Source organism: Chlamydotis macqueenii, chromosome 7 (genome assembly GCF_036417535.1).
Source record: "Chlamydotis macqueenii isolate bChlMac1 chromosome 7, bChlMac1.mat, whole genome shotgun sequence".
In the NCBI taxonomy this organism is placed as follows: domain Eukaryota; kingdom Metazoa; phylum Chordata; class Aves; order Otidiformes; family Otididae; genus Chlamydotis; species Chlamydotis macqueenii.
Window position 1 is genome coordinate 27,511,948 of NC_141562.1, and position 17,961 is coordinate 27,529,908.

General features: G+C 40.4%; 1 protein-coding gene across 1 annotated transcript in view; it reads left to right on the top strand.

Moving 5' to 3' along the window:
* Window positions 1-17,961, top strand: part of SORCS3 (sortilin related VPS10 domain containing receptor 3) — a 307,485-nt gene that overhangs the window by 274,091 nt on the left and 15,433 nt on the right. Inside the window, exons 17-20 of the mRNA XM_086751900.1 lie at window positions 3,767-3,880; window positions 5,365-5,536; window positions 12,055-12,241; window positions 15,215-15,348. Coding sequence (XP_086608026.1) covers window positions 3,767-3,880; window positions 5,365-5,536; window positions 12,055-12,241; window positions 15,215-15,348 — 607 coding nt within the window. The remainder of the gene's footprint in view (window positions 1-3,766; window positions 3,881-5,364; window positions 5,537-12,054; window positions 12,242-15,214; window positions 15,349-17,961) is intronic.

Below are 17,961 nucleotides of genomic sequence, written 5' to 3' on the forward strand. Positions count from 1 at the left end.
AATGTTTTATTGAGAAATTTCTGAAAGGATTTCTGTGACGTGACTGTCCAGCTCACCCTTGTCAGATGTAGCTACTTGTTTTGCATTAATACTGATGTTCTAACGTAATGGGGCCGTATTTTCCAAACTGCTTTAAGGTCACTTTGAAAGGAGCTTAAAAATAAAACAGGCAAAAAAAATGAATCACTGCTTGATGTTGCTTGACAGTCAGGGATAAGAGGTGGGAGAATGCATAACATTTGGGATCTCTGCACAAGGAATTCCTACAGGGAAGCAATGATAGGCAGTATTTCAAAGATTTAAGACTTAATAGCTGTGATGTTTGAGCTTAAACGATCAGAATGTAATTTAAATGGAGTTCAAAATACCCTGAAAGCAGATCGGCTGAGAAAACATTTTCATTTTTATAGTAGATTATCAGAATCAGTGTCTGATTCAGTATTGGTGCGATTCATGAAAACTTCACTTACATTTTAATCCTTCCTGAAGATGTATGAAGCATGAGATCTGCACACTTAGTTAGACTTAGGCCAGCTGAGACTTGCAATTTTTTAGAAACTGACACTCTGAAATGTGACAAAGATTAATAAAAAATACACACCAAAGTATTTTGTTGAATATTGGACTAGTTTTGCTCTAACAGAGGTTCAGGGATATAGAGCAGAGATTTTCATCTTATCTGGATGGATGTTTAATTTGTTCCTAATGCCAAAATTACATCTGAGACTCCTTAGCTTGACTCAGGAGATCTTTCCCCTTTGTTCTCATCATGGAAACTTGCAGGATGACAGACTATCTTGCTCTGCAGTATCTGCCCTTGGCATTGGCATATGCCTCTGAGCTGAACCAAGCACCAATCTCCAGAGATGCTTATGAATTCACTTTTTCCTTTTTTTTCTTTTTTCTTTTTTTTTTCTCTTTTTTTCTTTTTTTTTCTTTTTTTTTTCTTTTCTTTTTCGGCTTTGTGCTTCACCAGCTTTCTATTTTCACAGTTAAGCTTGTCTTTTTTAAGCTGTAAGTGGAAAACTGTGGTAGCTAAATTGGCCTTAAGTGCTGTTCTACCTTGAAAAGGATTTTCATCAAAATGCACATTTTTTAATCAATCGACATGTTTCTTGCATGTATTCAGTATCATTTTTGCTTAAATTTCCCGCTAACATGAGAGAATATTGCTGTTAACCTTGTCAGTCCTGCAGAGGAAATACAGTTAGAGGACAGCAAGCTGGCATTTGTTTCAGACTCTGCACTGCCAACAGAATTGTTAACTGGCTTCCAATTGCAAAATTCTTATAGCTGGTGATGGAGAATCAGAAGAACCAGCTTCAGTTTGAGGGTGAGTTTTGGTGCTAGTTTGCAGGGCTGACTGGAAGGAAGTTTGACGAAAACACTAGCAAAGCTGGAAATGGGGTGCCAAGCTTGATTATCTGAAAAGTTATTTTCAGAGAGGAAGGATGCTCTCATCTACTCTGACTTGTGGCTTCTAAAGGATGAGACAGTTATTTTGTCAGTGTCAAAATACAGGTTATTCTAGAATATGATTCATCTGCCTTCTTTTGGATGTGAGTATGAGAGGGGGAGGTTCAAGAAGTGCCTTTTCTCTCTAGTGACTAGAAGAAGGCTTGAGGCAGGGATTTCATGGAGATACATCCACACTGTAGGTATCTACAGTTGAGAGAACAGCTCCTGGCCTTTTCTGTCTGCATTCACAATTGCCAGTTGGTTTTGGAAGCACTGACTGGCCTGTCTCATGTGTGAACTGAGCAGGTCCGGTGGAGAGTCAGGGAAGGGAGGACAGTGGGCAGCTGGGGTGGTATGAGCAGATTGACCGGTAGGTCCCAACAGACAGTTTCTTTGCTTCCCCAGTAAATAGATTTGGAGGCTGGTTCTGGTCCCAGAGCATCTTGTGCTACTAGGTGTGACAACACCTGCCTTAAAGAGCTCTGCAGACAGGACAAATGACTGCGGGAGCCCTACAGCACAAGCTGGGAGGCCTGTGCTCCCTCCCATTTGATCACAGCGCCCCTGCCCCTGTCTGCTTTGTGTTGCTGTGCTATCTGTTTCCTGCTGTTAGATAGAAGGCTGTTCTGAATTTCAGGGGCATAAACCATGATCCAGGGCCCCAGTTCAACAAATCCCCATGAGTCAAGATCAGGGGTGACTTCTGCCAACCCTCACAGTCATTTCCAAAAGCAAACTCTGGCCTTTTTCTGACAGAGGGAATGGCAGAAGTAACTCAGAAGTGTTATTAAAATGCTTGCTGATCTTTCTTTTCCCTCCTCCTGCTTCTTTATTTACTCTGTCAAGATAGCTTTGCTAAGAAAGACAGCACAGCAGCTGGACTTGATTTTTTCCTTAACTTATGCAAACCCTGGGGCTTATGAGAAGGAAGGTGGGCAGCATGTGAGGTTTTAATATACATTTACCAGAAGTTAATGAACAAGCACAGAACCTTGAGGGCATGCAGCAATGTTGTCTTTAATTTTATTAAATATTTATGCAGCTCTTTTCTTCTTTGGGGCAAAGTACAGCTCCTCCTGAATATTTTTAATTACCAAGTCACTGCCAGGCATTTTTGACTGTGCAGGTCGAACCCACCGAGAATGATTAAATTGAATGTTGAAAGAAAAAACATTAGGGAATCTCCGAACCTTTAGCTTGCAGAATTTTTGCCCTCTAAAACAGAAGCAGTAGCAGCCTGGGTCGCTGGGGACATAGCACAATTTTGTCTCACCAAAGCTCCTCCTAGAGACTTTCTGTTGGCAGTTCAGACTCTGAATAGGGAAAGGATAAAACTCAGTGTCCTAAAGGGCACAGAGAGCTCTCAAGGCAGTGGCTTTTGCAGTGTCTACATTTCTACAGAGGTTTAGTTTCTTGGCATTTTTTAACCTGCTTCAGACAAAAATCCAGAATCCTTTTTTATTTACCCCTTGAATCCAGCTTGCCAATAAAAGCTATGCATATAAACCTGATCCAGAGCCTATTAAAACTTAGGGAAAGCTTTGGATTAATCCTGCCACTTTATCATTGTATTGGCATGCAAAGGCAGCTGTAAAAAGAAATCTTGGATGTGCTTGTGTGTGCTTCCACTCTTTGGTGATCCAAGGAAGCATCGATACCCTGGATTACCTTCCCCATGTGACTGAATGTCATGTAATTCTTAGACTATTTAGTTGGCGGAGTTGTTTTAGTTCAGTGTTGGAAAAACATCAGCTGTATTTTTCTGTCAGGGCAGTCATAGCTCAGTCAAAGAGCAGGGAGACCATTCATGTAAATATACGTACCTTGGCTAGTTATCCAGGAAGTGCTTCTCGGGATTTATATTCCTAACTGTTTCATTGGGAAAAAGTGGCAACAGATCTTGGAATTAGTATAATATTTTTTCTGAAAGAAAAATTTGCAAAAAGCAAGCAAACCAAAAGAATTCAACAAGTGAAATTATTAGAGATTAATAGGAAAAGAAATTAACAATACCATTTTCTTTCTGAATCTCTGCCTATGTTTTGTTTCCAAATGAAACACAAGTCCTTCAGTGTGCTGCAAGCCTGGTAGTTCTGGTCATGTCAGGTATCACATACATACCTTCTGTGAATTGTGTTCCTGCCCCTCAAACTAATCAAGCACTTTGTCTCTGGGTGAGCCCAGTCCATGATGTTGTACAGATTGCCACCACACACACGTTCTTTGGGGACAAAAACATCACCTAAAACTCTGACCTAAATCTAGTGAATGGGTACCGTGATGCACTCATGACTTCTTGTGTCCATAGTGACTATGGATATGAGAGGCACAGCAACAACCAGTGTGTCCCAGCCTTCTGGTTCAGCCCATCCTCTCTGTCCAAGGATTGCAGCATTGGTCAGAGCTACTTGAACAGCAGTGGGTAAGTGAACCTTGCAATCTCTCTGGTTTTGGTGACCTTGCAGTAGACAAGAGAACCTAGATGGTTCTTCTCTCTGCATCCCGCCTGGCTCTTTTCCAGTCTTATTCGTGAGGTAATGTTTGCAGCAGCATCTGTATGGAACATTGCCTCATTTCTCAGAGACAGGGAGCAGCACATTAACATAAGTGACATGTAGGTATTGTATTGCTATCAGGTGATGTATGATCCCTGGAGCTTAGACTTGGAGCTCCCCTTTGCTGCAAAATTAAAACACGAATCAAGAAGGTCTATCTGAGAGACAGCTGTACATTTAAAAGGACAGGTTCAAGGTATTTCACGTCGTTTTTCATTGAACTTCTTCCTATCTTACAGCTCCTATTTATAACAGCTTCTGGGTAGGCTCAAATGAGCAATTTTTAGTCTCTCTCTCCCTGTTTTTTTTTTTTTTTTTTTTTCCTCAGCTGCTTTCACATTGTATACACAATACCTTGCGATTTCAGGCAAGCTACATGTGCTAGTTTCTCTTGGTTTTACCCAGAACAGATGGCAAGTGTTGGTTTATTATGGTAGTATCACTTTGCAAATGCTATTCTATCATGTGGGGGTTACTCTGAAACTGTAGTTGCCCTGGCTGGTGCAAAATTGTGATGTTTCTTCTCAGGCAATGTGGGCCCTGAAGACTTTGCAGGGCTCCTTCTGAGTCACGGGGTTTGCATACTTGATTGTTATGACAGGGTTGTTCATGGCTGGTTGATGCAGGTGGCTGAACAAAGTGAGGCTGCTGGAAGTCTGGAATCACTTAACTTCAGAAACCACCTTTCAGCTGAAAGGTTGCTATAAATATGGGATGTAATTACAGGAGCCTTGCCCAGTCTGAGTGCTTGTAGCCTTCTTGACAGAGAGCAATAAGAAAATAGTTTGGGCCTGTGTATTCTTAACCAATCCTGTATTTTCACTTTGAAATTATTAGAAAGGGTTAATCCCCATCAACTGCACTGGGAATAGCCAAGTGTCTTGCTAGTTAGGTAACCTCTTCCAAGAAGAGCCAAGAGAAAAATCCATTCCTTAAATCATTTTAGAAGTAGACTGGACAAAGCTCTTGGCAGATCATTCCAAGTGCCTTCTAGCAGAGCAGAGGCAGATACAATATAATAAAAAGCATAACTAAAAAGCTAGGATGCAATTCTGCAGGCATGGGGAGTTGGGGGAGTTCTCTGCAGTGCAGAGGAATTCACCTCAGCAATGTGTGTCTGTTCTCAGTGATGCTGCTGAGGATCTCTGGAGAAGGTTGGACTGTGATTTGCTTGTATTTCTCCAATTTAATAAAGCGTTAGATTTCTTAGATTCTTTCTTTCAGTGAGGGAATCATGCAGGCAGTTAGCCTTTGAAAAAACATATGCATTAACATGGAGAAACAAAACCAAAACAAATAAACTTTTTTGCCCACTGCCTGAGCATTATCTCCTTTTGTTACTGTTCCCTAGGTACCGAAGGATTGTGTCTAACAACTGCACAGATGGCTTGCGAGAGAAGTACATGGCCAAGGTGGAAAAATGCCCTGGAAAAGCACCTCGAGGACTGCATATTGTCACTACTGATGGAAAGTTGGTCACAGAGCAGGGACACAATGCCACCTTCATCATCCTTATGGAAGAGGTGTGTTAGTGGGCTCAGCAAACCTTTCACTGCGTGGCATGACTGGCACTCTCTTCTTTCATCTGTCAGGCTTCTAATAGCAAAATAATGGTCAGGAGGGGTCGTGAAATTATGAAGGTTCCTGAGATTTAGGAGAATTCATGAAAGAGGGCTATATGTGAAATATACAAACCAATCGTATTGGGCCAAGCCGAAGGAGTGTTTGGCCAATTGTCTTGTCTACCTATGATGATGAAGTGAATGTTGAAGAAAGATAGATCTGGTCATAAATATGTTTCCCCACTAGCTTCTTGCTGCCTCCAGTGAACTGCTGTTTATGGAGTTTATGAGGCAGAAATGGTATCTCTATGCTTTATAATTCTGTTTCTGGGATGAAAAGCTTTAGTTGAAGCTTTACTAGGAAAGGCTGAGAACAGTAAGGAATATTTTCAGACTTATGGGGAGCAGCGAGGGATGTTATTTTTTTACCGTAGGCATTGAGCCTCCTGAAACCACCTCTGAGCTCCCCAGACCGCAAGTGTTTTATTTATAATGTGGTATGATTCTCTCTGTAGCCAACAGTAACGTGATACCAGGCCACGCAGGTGCCTGAAGCATTGATATATTGAGGCACCTCAGTGATCTCTCTGAGTCAGGTACCTGTCTGTTCGGCAGACATGCATATCTGTGTCACCAAGGCTTGTGGCTCAGTGGAGGGCTGGATAACTAAGGAAGCACTTGGTATGTATTCAGGCTGACAGGAGGATTTTTCAAATTATCTTGTGCTTCTTCTGGTCTATGATTTGATTTGATGTTTAGGGATATATGTGACTGCACCACAAAAAGCCCTACTGTGTTTGCAGCTGCTGCATTCCCCTGTTGGCTTCTGACTGCCCATGGAAGGTGTCATTGGAGGTTCAACAGGGATTTTCCCACAATGGCTTGTATTGCATCTGTTTTCTGGTTAAATAGAAGGGTCAACTCGCAGCCTCACTTCTAACATCTTTGGGTGTCTCACAAGGGGCAGCCAGGGAGTGAGGTGGTGTTGGAGAACCACAAGTACGTTTTTTGTCATCTACTGTCTTGTGTACTTCATTTTGGGACAGTATCTGGAGACAGCTGGGAGCCAGACATGTCATGGTCACAAAAATGAGAGTAACGACACTAGGACAGACTAATGCCTGTATCCTCAGTATCCTGCCTCTGACAACAGAACACAGTAGGTCTCCGAGGAAATCATATTAGAAACAGTGCAAGCCAAATGTCCCTTCCCCTCCCAGTCCCAGGAGCAGCTTCCATTGGCAACTTAGACTTCAAGAATTACAAGAAGCTGTTGTAAATCTGAGCATACTGCCATGGAGAAGTTTTTTCTCCTGATACCTTGTTATTTTTTTTTAAACACACACAATTCTATTAATTTAAATTCTTATACGGTAACTAAATGTTTCATTGGGACCATACTAATCTGACAGAGCCTCTTTACATGCTTCCTCAGAGGTTCATGCATGCTCTGCTTTTATACAAAGCGGGGTTCCTGTCTACCTGGCTGATTCTTTTATATTCTGCAGACTTGACATGGTAAGACGATTTGTATAGACACTGTGAGTGGGAGTTCAGAAAAGAACAGACATAGTCTAAAAATTAGGAATCTAGTAGTAATTTATTAAGGAACTCAAGCGGAACTGCTGTGTACAAAGAATGATAAACAGATGGGTAATAAGGCAGCAGTCAAGGTAGCTGAAGAGCAGAGTCTTTACAGGGCTTTAAAGATTGAAGAGGCAGCTGAATAATATGTAAGGGTGTTCATTCTATGTCCTTTGTTGAAAAATAAGGATAGAAAAACATTTCATTAGAAGAATTATTTTCTAAGGGAAGAGGATTTTCAAGAACATGTCTTTGTGGGTGAACAGTTTATTCTACAGAATTGTGTGTTGAGTTTGTTTCTTAAAAGAATAGACATTTTAAGGGAGGCTGTACTTTTGCTGTATCAGACCAGGCCTGATCAGCAACTTTGTGATTAGCCATCAGTTCCTTTCTACCTTCTAGTGCACACCCTCAATATATTGATATGAGTGACCTTTATGTTGTCCAATGGTAAATGAAGACTTTATCATAGCTAATTGAAAACTAAATTTCTCAGGGTTTAGCTGTAGTAGTATTGTTCACAGTGGTAATTCAGAATATGTGCATGGCAATGACAACAGACAAAGAAATGTGGAATGAACGATGAATTTGCTATATTTTTAGAAATATGGGGCTGGACTGTGACTTAGATTGTGTATAGATGCAAGGGTACATGAGAAGATAAGAATGTCTTAACCTTTTTTTTTTTTTTTTTTTTTTTTAAAATCCAGTTTTGAGTTTGAGCACAAAGAAATAATAAACTGCCGAATTGCTGTTGTATGCAGTTGTGTTCTTGACCAGATCTATGAATCTGGTTTTACACCTGATCTTTTCTGCACATCCCCAGCTCGTCTCTGAAGTGTACATGAACTGCCCTCAGGCCTAGGTGGTTGTTTATGTGGCAGCTCCAGTTACTGAACTGTTCTGTTCCCTTGTCTTCTGTTTATGCCATCTCACAGCTTCCCTTTTTCGGTAATTACAAGGTGATGGCAAAGCTTTATAACAGGGTTGTAATTGCAAGTGAGCTGAGAAGGTAAGCAGTCATTACTCAAAGACCAAGTGTAAGCAAGTATTGGAGCTCTGCACATCTGTTACAAGATTGCTAAACTGTGAAGAGATAGCCGTATCCATGTCATATTTTTATGCAAACAATTTGATACCTTCATTAGAAGAACCAAAATACATCATGTATATACACTCCACTGCTCCCCATCCCAAGCATATGTTGGATATAATATAGTCCTCCTGAAATCAGTGGGAGTTTGGCTCTTAACTTCAGAAGGCCAAAATTCAAACTATTGTTCTGTCTTTACAGGTTTTTGTCACTTTGATAGTGTGACTTCTAGGCAGGAAAATGTTCCCAGGCTGGTCTTGATGGGGAGAAGACTTTGAAGGGCTGTTCTGTGGCAATACCCTTCTCTGCTCATTCCACTACTGTTGCTGACAGATTTCAGTACCAGAGCTCCAGTCTTTGTGACAGCCGCTAGCTCATTCCCTTTTGGTAGTTTATAGGGCTTAAAGCAATAAAATATGCCTTTTGAATATATATGGAGAGCAATGATTTTTTTTTCCATTTGAAATGCCTCCATTTCATTTCTATTTTGATTTATATGCATAAGTTCCAGAATGTCTGACATCACGTGTGGGGCTCACACACTTGTCTTAGTGTTTTATGTATTGGATACAGAGGTATAGGAAGGAGAAAGAAAACAGGATTCGTATGATGGGCAGGCTTTGCATTGAGGACCCAACTCTCATAATTGGGTAGAAAGATCATTCTGCTGCTGTTTAATCATGAAAACCTGTTCCTGCTTCTCCACTTCAAATGTTCTCATTTCAGATAGAATCCTATTGGAGAAGCAAGGGGGAAATAGAAAAGAGAGCTGTAAGGCATGAGAGAGGAGCTGCTGTGATGGGTGCAAGAGATTTCAGCCTGAGGTCACTGGTGATGAATCCAGCCCAGATCAAATTTTTATCTTCTGTTCAGTGTCTTCTGTATTAAATGAACTTGTGGTCTTAGTACATTCCCTTGAGAAGTGGTTTTGAAAGGTTCAACAAGCTGTGGGAACCTTTCTATGAAATAACCGAATATCCCAAGAGTCTAATTTTGCCTGTGCTAGAGAATTTTTTAGAGTGACTTAAAAAACTCTCTGTCAAAAGGATGTTATTGGCTACTCAATATTATAGGTAGGTTTTAGTGTCACTACCACTCTAGTCCTCTATGTTTTCTTTTTGGGTTATACTGTATTTTTAATGTCCTACTAGGACAGAGGTGAAAATGGTGCCCTGAGAAAGTCAATAGACAAAATTCCTCTGGCTCCTGTGGAATGGGAATGACAGAGCAAGGAAGGAGGAAAGTCTAACATATATAACCAAACACCCATATTTCAAAAACTACATGTAATAACCCTGATTATATGGATATGTACCTGAAGATGCCAAGTATACACTCAGGGCGAATTCACATCTGAAAAGTACCCTTCCTACTCACTGATCTGTTAATGCAGGCATAGCTTTATGAGGAAGTCTGTGGGGCATGCTGCGGTCCTGATTATCCACATACACCTGCTTCAGTGTAGTCTGGCTTCTTGTGAGTGCTCCCAGGTTTCCATCCAAAGGACAAGATCAGGTGCATTTTCAGGACTGTGACCAGTAGCGGAACACAGCATCCTGCTGGTGTCAGTACCACCATTGCCATTTAGGCTGATTGCAACTGCCAGTAAAACAGCAGCTCCCGTGAGTTTGGAGTCAGTGGGAGGCAAGAACTGGAACCCCTTGCCTTTCATGGATATTGCTATCTCTGCAGGAGCTTTTGTTGTGCACTTTTGGTCTCAGTTGCTGATCATTTGGGTTAGAACAGCCTGTGAGCTATCTAATCCTGATTTAAAAACCTCTTTTTCCATTATCCAGCCAATATTCTGCCTTTATCATGACTTTCCTAGGATGATGATAAGTCATGATCCAGAATGGATCTGTGCTACATATGAATGTGTTCAGACTGTATGAAAAATTGCTTATGGGGGTGTGAGGTTCGTAGTCAGAATTTATGCTGCAAGCCATGTGTTTCACTGCACACAGGTAAACTTGAAAACTACTGCTCAGACGAAAGCTGGTGCTGTCAGCTCTAAAACTTTTAGGGACTGTCACACATGTTGTACTGAGAAATCTTTTTCCTTTGTGTGATCTGCACAATTTTTCTAGGAAGTCATGGTTTGTTTTGTGCAATACCTGACTCAGAGGCTTTAGTTCAGTGGTGTTCTCGAGTGAGCCTGGTGGATGTAAGACCTTCCAGGATTTGAACTGTCTGTGAAGAGATTGGAAATATGTCAGAACTGGCAGTGAGTTACATGGTTACTTCTCTCCCTTAGATCAGTATGTACTGGAACTGCACATTAGCTTTGATCCTGACACTGTGCACTTACAGCTAATGGCGTTTATGAAATATTTCTGAATTTCCTATTTAAAAACAACAACAAAAAAAACACAAACAAAAAAACCAAACAAATAAAAACAGCAGTTAAATTTAGGAGCAGGGATTTTTTGAATTTTTCTTTTTGTCTTTTTTTTTTTTTTTTTTTACTTTGAAATCTCACTCTTATCCTCAGTACATCTGGAGACTGGTTTCAGTTTTGGGCTAGAAGCATCTCTGAAAGATAGTGGTATCTTCTTCACCCTTAGAGAATACAGTGGAGACCTTTCATGAAAGGAAATGGCTTTGGCCAATACATCTTATATATGCAGAAAGCTACAGAGATTTAATCTGAGGTGTAGTTTTATTTCGATTTAGTGAAATCACTGCAATGGGCTTTAGCTCTGTTTAAACTTGCCTTATTTTGTGTTACTTTTAGTCAGCTGGGGACAAGTATAAAGTAAGGCTCCAAGAAACTGAAATAACAGGTACTTCTATAGTTCAACTGCAGTGGTTTAAAGCATGTTTTAAATTAAAACAGTGTGGCTTCTGCCTCCAGACAATACCTGCAATACTGGAATCTGTTGTTCCCTCCATCATTTAATAGCTGTCATTGACAGTAACCCTAGAAGGGATTTTCTTGTCATCTGCTTCATTCTCCTGTGTATCCAGGCCCTATCTCTGTGTTGACTGGCACTAGGCAAAAACTGTCAGTCCTCAATGTGGTACTCAACCTGTGTAAATTCAGCCATCCTGAAGTTACATGTCTAAATGAAACTGGTCGTCTAGACTCTCTGTCATTGTGGTACAGGGATGAATATTTGCAGATGATGATTCATGTCACCTGTCTTAGTTATCTTAGGATGGAATTTGTTGGTCTCTTGCTGTGTCTCACTCTCTTCCACTGACTATCAGGAAGCCTGGAAAGCTAGCTTAGACTAGACTTAAAGCATCTCAGTGGTTAGGTTCTGCTTCTTTGGAACATCTTGGAGAGCCACTTCAGCCATTGTCCTGTCTCCAAAGTGTCCCCAGTGCTCCCACGTGCATGTGGGCATTGCTCTTCAGATAGCATCTAGCCTACCATTCCTTCTCACTGCGTCTGATGGAAGTACTTGTTGGACATCACCTCTTCAATGAAAGGCTATGAAAAAGCCTGGCCACTTCAGTGACACATAATCTACAACCATGCATTGTGTTCAATGATTCAAATATGGTCCCCTTGATATATGCATGGTTGCTGTCCCAAAATCTCTAAACTCAAGATGAGGGAATAACATCTCTTTACAGGTATAAGTGTTTGGCTATTCTAGGCATTGCTTGTATGTAATTACCTGGTGTTGATTTGAGTCTGCTGCTTTGGGGACTGACAGAAGAAAGCTAGGCTTTTCTTCGTAAAGTTATGAGTTTGTGTCCATGCTAATGAAATGGAACTGAGAAGTGAGATGGAGAGTAATATATAAGTCACTCTTATCTGCCCAGTTTCCTAATCCAGCATTCTCTGTTGCAGGGTGATCTCCAGAGGACAAACATTCAGCTTGATTTTGGAGACGGCATTGCAGTATCCTATGCTAATTTCAGTCCTGTGGAGGATGGCATCCGGCACGTATATAAGAGTGCTGGAATCTTTCAGGTGACTGCATATGCAGAGAACAGCCTGGGCTCCGACACTGCTGTCCTCTTCCTGCATGTGGTCTGTAAGTACTTCCAGCTGCCAGATTCCTTGGGTGGAAGGAATTTTCCTGACCTCACTGAAAATCCCTGCAATTTCAGCGGGGCCTAAGAATACATGGAAACCCACCTACATGTGCAGTTCATGCTCTTCCAAAGGTTTGGACTAAACATCTTGCTAAGCAAACTTTATTGATTGAAGAGGAAGGGAAGTTTTTTTAACACAAGTATATTTGCAGTCCTCACACGTACAGAGAAAAGTATGAGAATGTTTCTTGGACTTTCTGAAAGGGTCAGAGACCAAACAGCATATGAAACAAAGTTCAAATGTGTGTTTTCAATATGCTTTTAATACCAAGAAGTTTAGATTAATCTACTAAACTTTGATTCAGTTATTTAGGATTTGGGTGTTTACAGTATTTATTAAATAAAACAAAAGCATTATGCTGAACATACTTCCTGGGACATGAATGTACTGAGGACTAATATGCTACTTTTCATATTTCCTCTGTGTGACATGCATCCCTGACTTTTCCCTCCTGTTTGGTGGAACGATGCAGTATCTCTCCACTTGGCACATGAACAGACTCAAATATTGAGTCCCCAAGTGGCGCTCTCAAAGCCACAGGAGAGAGCAGAGTGTGGAACCCAGGATGAGATCAGGAGGTTCCCAGTTCTTTGCCCTGCTCTCAGACTGCTAGATCTCCTGCGCAGAGAGCTCCATCTGTGTTCAGATGTGCCTCATTGGTTTTGCCCATAATGGTGTTCACAGCCATGTTTGTCTTCCCTCTTAGCCCGTCAGAATGTCTTCTAGACTGTCTTTTACTTGAGCTTTTCTGCTGGAAGGAAGCAAGTCAGAAATTTCCAAAACTCAATAACTTCTTTCTTTTCCATTTCAGTCTCCCTGTGTGAAAGAATAAATGTTCCTTGAAGCTTTTATTATGCTCATAATTCCCTCAAAGTCAATCATGGCTGCATTTAACAACCTGTTATTAGAGCATTAACTGTTTTTTCCTTCACCTTGGGCCATTAGCTGACAAAAGTGATGGTTACCTGGTAATAATAACCAAATTAATATGGATTATCTGATATTTCTCGTAGGAACTGCTTTTTCATGGTAAGGATTTTAGAGCAGAATGCAACAAGGGGCAGTTGCTTGGCCTGGTTGTGCTACTCTACCCTCTTCCTCAGCCTCTCAGGTCTCTCATTTGACTTTTATAGTGTTCTTAAGTAGCCAACTTATTATCATTTTCTCTAGGGAAATACTTTGCAAGCATTTACATTCATGCTAACACTGAAATAAGATAATGCACCAGTACTAGACTTTTAATATATATGGATGTTCTAGTCAATATAGGGGATTTGACCTTGAAGCTCAAATGTACAGACAAAAATGCCTGCTGTATAAATCACCTTTATTATACGACCTGTCTGGTGCTGGAGTCCTGTGCTGCGGAAAAAGGAGAAAGAAGCTCCTTGGCCTCAAGCAACCGTAGTTTTCTACCTTGCAGCTTTATCAGTGGTCAGTCAACTTTTCACCTTTCTGGAATCTGCTGTCAGGGTGCTCATCTCTTCATTTAAAGGAAGTGAAGATATTAGTGTTTTTCTTCTTACATGCACTGTCACAAAATATTTTGGGGAACCTGCTGTTCTTGGGAACCCAGAGTACTTGCTATGAGCTAATTTCAGGAGTGTCTTGCTGGTAAAAACCCCTTGGGAAACGGGGAATAGAAAAGAACAAGTTTTAAGGAGCCAAAAGCAAGAACAGTGTCTCGTTGTGCTCAGAGCTGTATGTTCTGGTGGTAAAAGAACAGCTCTTGATCTCCAAAATCCTTGTAATCCAAGGAGATGGAAAAGTGATTAATGGCCCCATTTCATGCTTGAAGAGCTGCGAGGTAACACAAGAAGATAGTCTCAGTTAAAATCAACAATTTTTTTTTCCCCTCAGAATTAATGTCTTATCCAGAAAAAAGAAAGGTCTCACTTCTTTCTTATTTCATCCTTTCCTTCTCACAGTGATAGTCTTTTTGTTTGCTCTGTTTTAAAAGGTATCATCTAGAAAGACTCAGTAACACTGTCTGATGTGCAGCAGTTATCAGCTGGAATTCAGTACCAGTAAAAACAAGAAGTTAAACAAGAAGGAAAACGATGGAGATAGTAAAAGCCTTAAACTAACAACCAGAACCTCGGTATTTTTTACACACATATTTTTTTTCTGGAGAGGAACTGGTCTTAATGCACTGCACGTGTTCTGGACATTTGCATTTATGAGACACAACTTTGTATTGATACTTTGGTATTTTTTAACTGTTTCAGAAACAAGTTTTTCTGACTGCTTTGATATGCCAATGCACACATCTTTCAAGTAATTCCTGCATTTTTGCTAGTGGTAACTGACTCCTGAAAGACTTCTTAAGGTCAAGCCAAAGCCAAAAAGACACCAAGGATTTCCGAAAGCATGAATCTTCTGTTGGATACCTTCTAAAGAACTGTCAGGGAGTATTTATTCAAGTCATAAATGCCTCATATATAATCAGATTTAAGCCATCTAGGCAAAAATTATTTTCCTACAAATCTTGGTAGCTCAGTGGATGTATTTTCAAGAAAACACCTTCTTTCTCTCTTATGTCCTGTCCCTCAAGCTTTCAGTAGCAGCTTGCCCTATCCAGTGCAAAGCCAGGTCATTGTTCTCTCTCAAACTGCATTTAAAAAATTATTCTAAACACAGTGCTGTCTCTGTCTGAAATCAGCACTGTGGAGAATGTGCGTGACTCCCCTAGAACCAAGAGCGAGAAAAAACATATATGATTTTATGTTTATTAATCTAGTATCTTTTCCTATTGCTTATTGACTGCTGAAATTCTCTTGTGTTGCTATAATAAAATCTCATTACTGACATAAGACGTTTGATTTATTTAAAGGAAAGATCCTTGCTGTTCAGAACTGCACAGGGAGAATTTCACTCAAAGCCCCTAATAATGAACTCTCTCTTCTCGCAGGTCCAGTGGAGCACGTCCATCTGAGTGTCCCCTTTGTCGCCCTCAGAAATAAAGATGTCAACATTACTGCAGTAGTTTGGCCCAGCCAGGCAGGCACACTTACCTACTTCTGGTGGTTTGGTAACAGCACCAAGGTACACCTGCCCTTTGGTTCATTTTTACTTCCTAAGCTTCTTGCACCAGACAGAGAATTCCCTCAGCCCTAATAAAAACTTCTTGCCTTTGCTTATTTTGTGTTTCAGTTTTTTCCTTATCTAAAAAGGGTCGTCATTATCTGAACTTCAACCTTTGTGAGTTTATTTCATCCTATCTCTTATTGTTCTTAGGAGCTGTTACTTTTTTACATATGCTTGTTATCAGCCCTACTGAGCTTTGAAGACCACTGTTATTACCAGCATTCACTTGCAACTTAACTGAATTACATACTTCTATGTATGGGATAATACTGGCTTTCAATGCAGTGTTTAAAAACTGCTGGTGTTCAAGTAACCGTGGAGGTTTCCATTATGTACCAGTATGCAGTATATAATGCTGGATTCCAACACAATACTTTAAAGCTGTTGGTGTTGAAATAACCAGTTGTATCTAGAATTTCAAGCTAGACTCTCAATGAATTCTTTGTGTCTGTCCATGACCATTGTTCACAGGCTTGGATATATTAGAGAGAAAGGTGAGACTTCTTTGTAGTTAATTTTCAAATGAGTGGCAAAATTTTATTATAGCTTTTATATCAATAATTACTCTAAGTGAAACTACAAGTTGTGGTCATGCTTTCAAATGGAGAGAGCAGGATTGTTTATTAGCTACAGTTTTTATTGCAGGCTTTAGGAGTGAGACAGGTGACACACAGGCACTATCCTCTGTTATTATCATTGTGAAATGATAATTTTGCGATGTAGTATCTGCTTTTATTTACAAAAGCAGTTTAAGTCACATTATTGTCTACATTATAGAGTTGCAATTGAAGCTGGGCACTGAGGTGAGATCACAGAAAAAAAAATGGGGGTTTTACATGAAACATGGAACTTGAGATGAATACTTGTGTGCCTGCTATTTTTTTATTTTCTCTTTGACAAAGCTCCTTGCATTTTAACTTCTTACCCTAGCTATAAACAATAGCAGGAGGAAAAAAAAAAAAACTACAGTAAATGTTGTGTCTACTGGGATTTTACATCAAGTTAGGAAGCCTGCTGTAAGAACTCATCTATTTTTGTGGGAGCATAATTGAGGCACCAGAAGAGCTCAGGAACAAAAACCACTTACTATAACTTAGCAAGTTCCCGTGCCCTATCTGAGCTGTGGCAACCACCCACATACGCACATCGAGTCCATGACAAGTACCAGGTAATTCCACGTAGTTTATAATGCGCTGAAAGAGGGAGATGCACAATCATATTACAGTTCAACTATTTTTGTCTCAGTGCTCACGCACGAAGAGCCATTAAAGTATATCTGAGACATCTAGGTACTGTTAACTTGATCATCTGCTTAAACCCTCCAGTGTACCTAGATATCAAAGTTTTCTTGCCATTGCTTTTGTCCTTAATATAGAAGTTGGTTGTGAATAGGACCTTCAAAAATATTTTTTTAAAATAGAAAGTAATCTAGGAAAGGTAGAGCAAAGCAGTGGTGGTTGCTGAAGATTCTTATGCAGCTCTCATGGTACTTGCATCTGGGTTGTAAGTGTGATCTGTTATGTTTTATCTTCTAGCTTAAATTTCAGAGCCATAGGCAACAGAGTACAAGCAGATATGGACATATTTGGGATGGATGCTTTGCACGTGCTGTACATGGAGTAGCTGATCCTGATGAGTGATTGTGTGTGTTACTGAAACATGTAGAGGTGTGGATTGGTAAAGATAGCCACTTACCTGTGGCCAAATCACAGACCCAGAGCACCTTTCATTCTTTGCAAAGTGTTTTCTCCATCTACCTCAGGAACTGTACTTCAACTTCAACTCTGACATGTATGGCAAAGGATATAGACATAACAGCAGCAGCCACCTTTTTTTTTTTTTCTTCCCAGTACAACAGTTTACATCACATCAAAATTACTTCTGGAGTGTTTAATGCACATGTCAGATCCTTCTCTGTGCTCACTCATGGGCAAATGGTGGTGCTCTTAGTACAGGTGGAAGATGGGGACACTGATAGAATTACAAGATGAGATGTGTAATATTGTGCATAGTGACTGGTATTGTTAGGTGATATATTCTAGTTCCATGCTGAAGGATTGCAGCTTCTTTTCCTGTTCAACCCATAGACATCCCGGGGAGAAACAGATGTGTCTTGTGTCGTTGCACGGTCTCACTGAGGTACTCTCTGTGCTGCTGCACAGGCAAGTGTTGTCTTAGACTCAAATGACCTGGCTGAGGCTCTTCTGCTGCCCTCCCCGCTCTGCTGGAACCATTCTACTGAATTTCTTCTGTGCTAATTTTTGCAGTATACCCAAAGGCCAATTTGCTTGGATTAACATAGGTCCAGTTTAATAAATGTGTCCAGCTGTCTAATAGGTTTGAGCAAATGAACCTTAAACTACTTGATTTAATTTAGAGTTAGTTTCCAGGTCTTGGTGATTGAATTAAAATTAAGGAGTTGGCTGAATGTTAGAACTCCATGATGGAGGTGAAATCATCCATGATAATGAAATGTCCAGCATACACACATACGAAAAGGAAGTACCATAATTTTAAAGGCCAGATTTGTTCCTCTTATCTGCCTTTGCACAGAATCACAACCTGTAACCT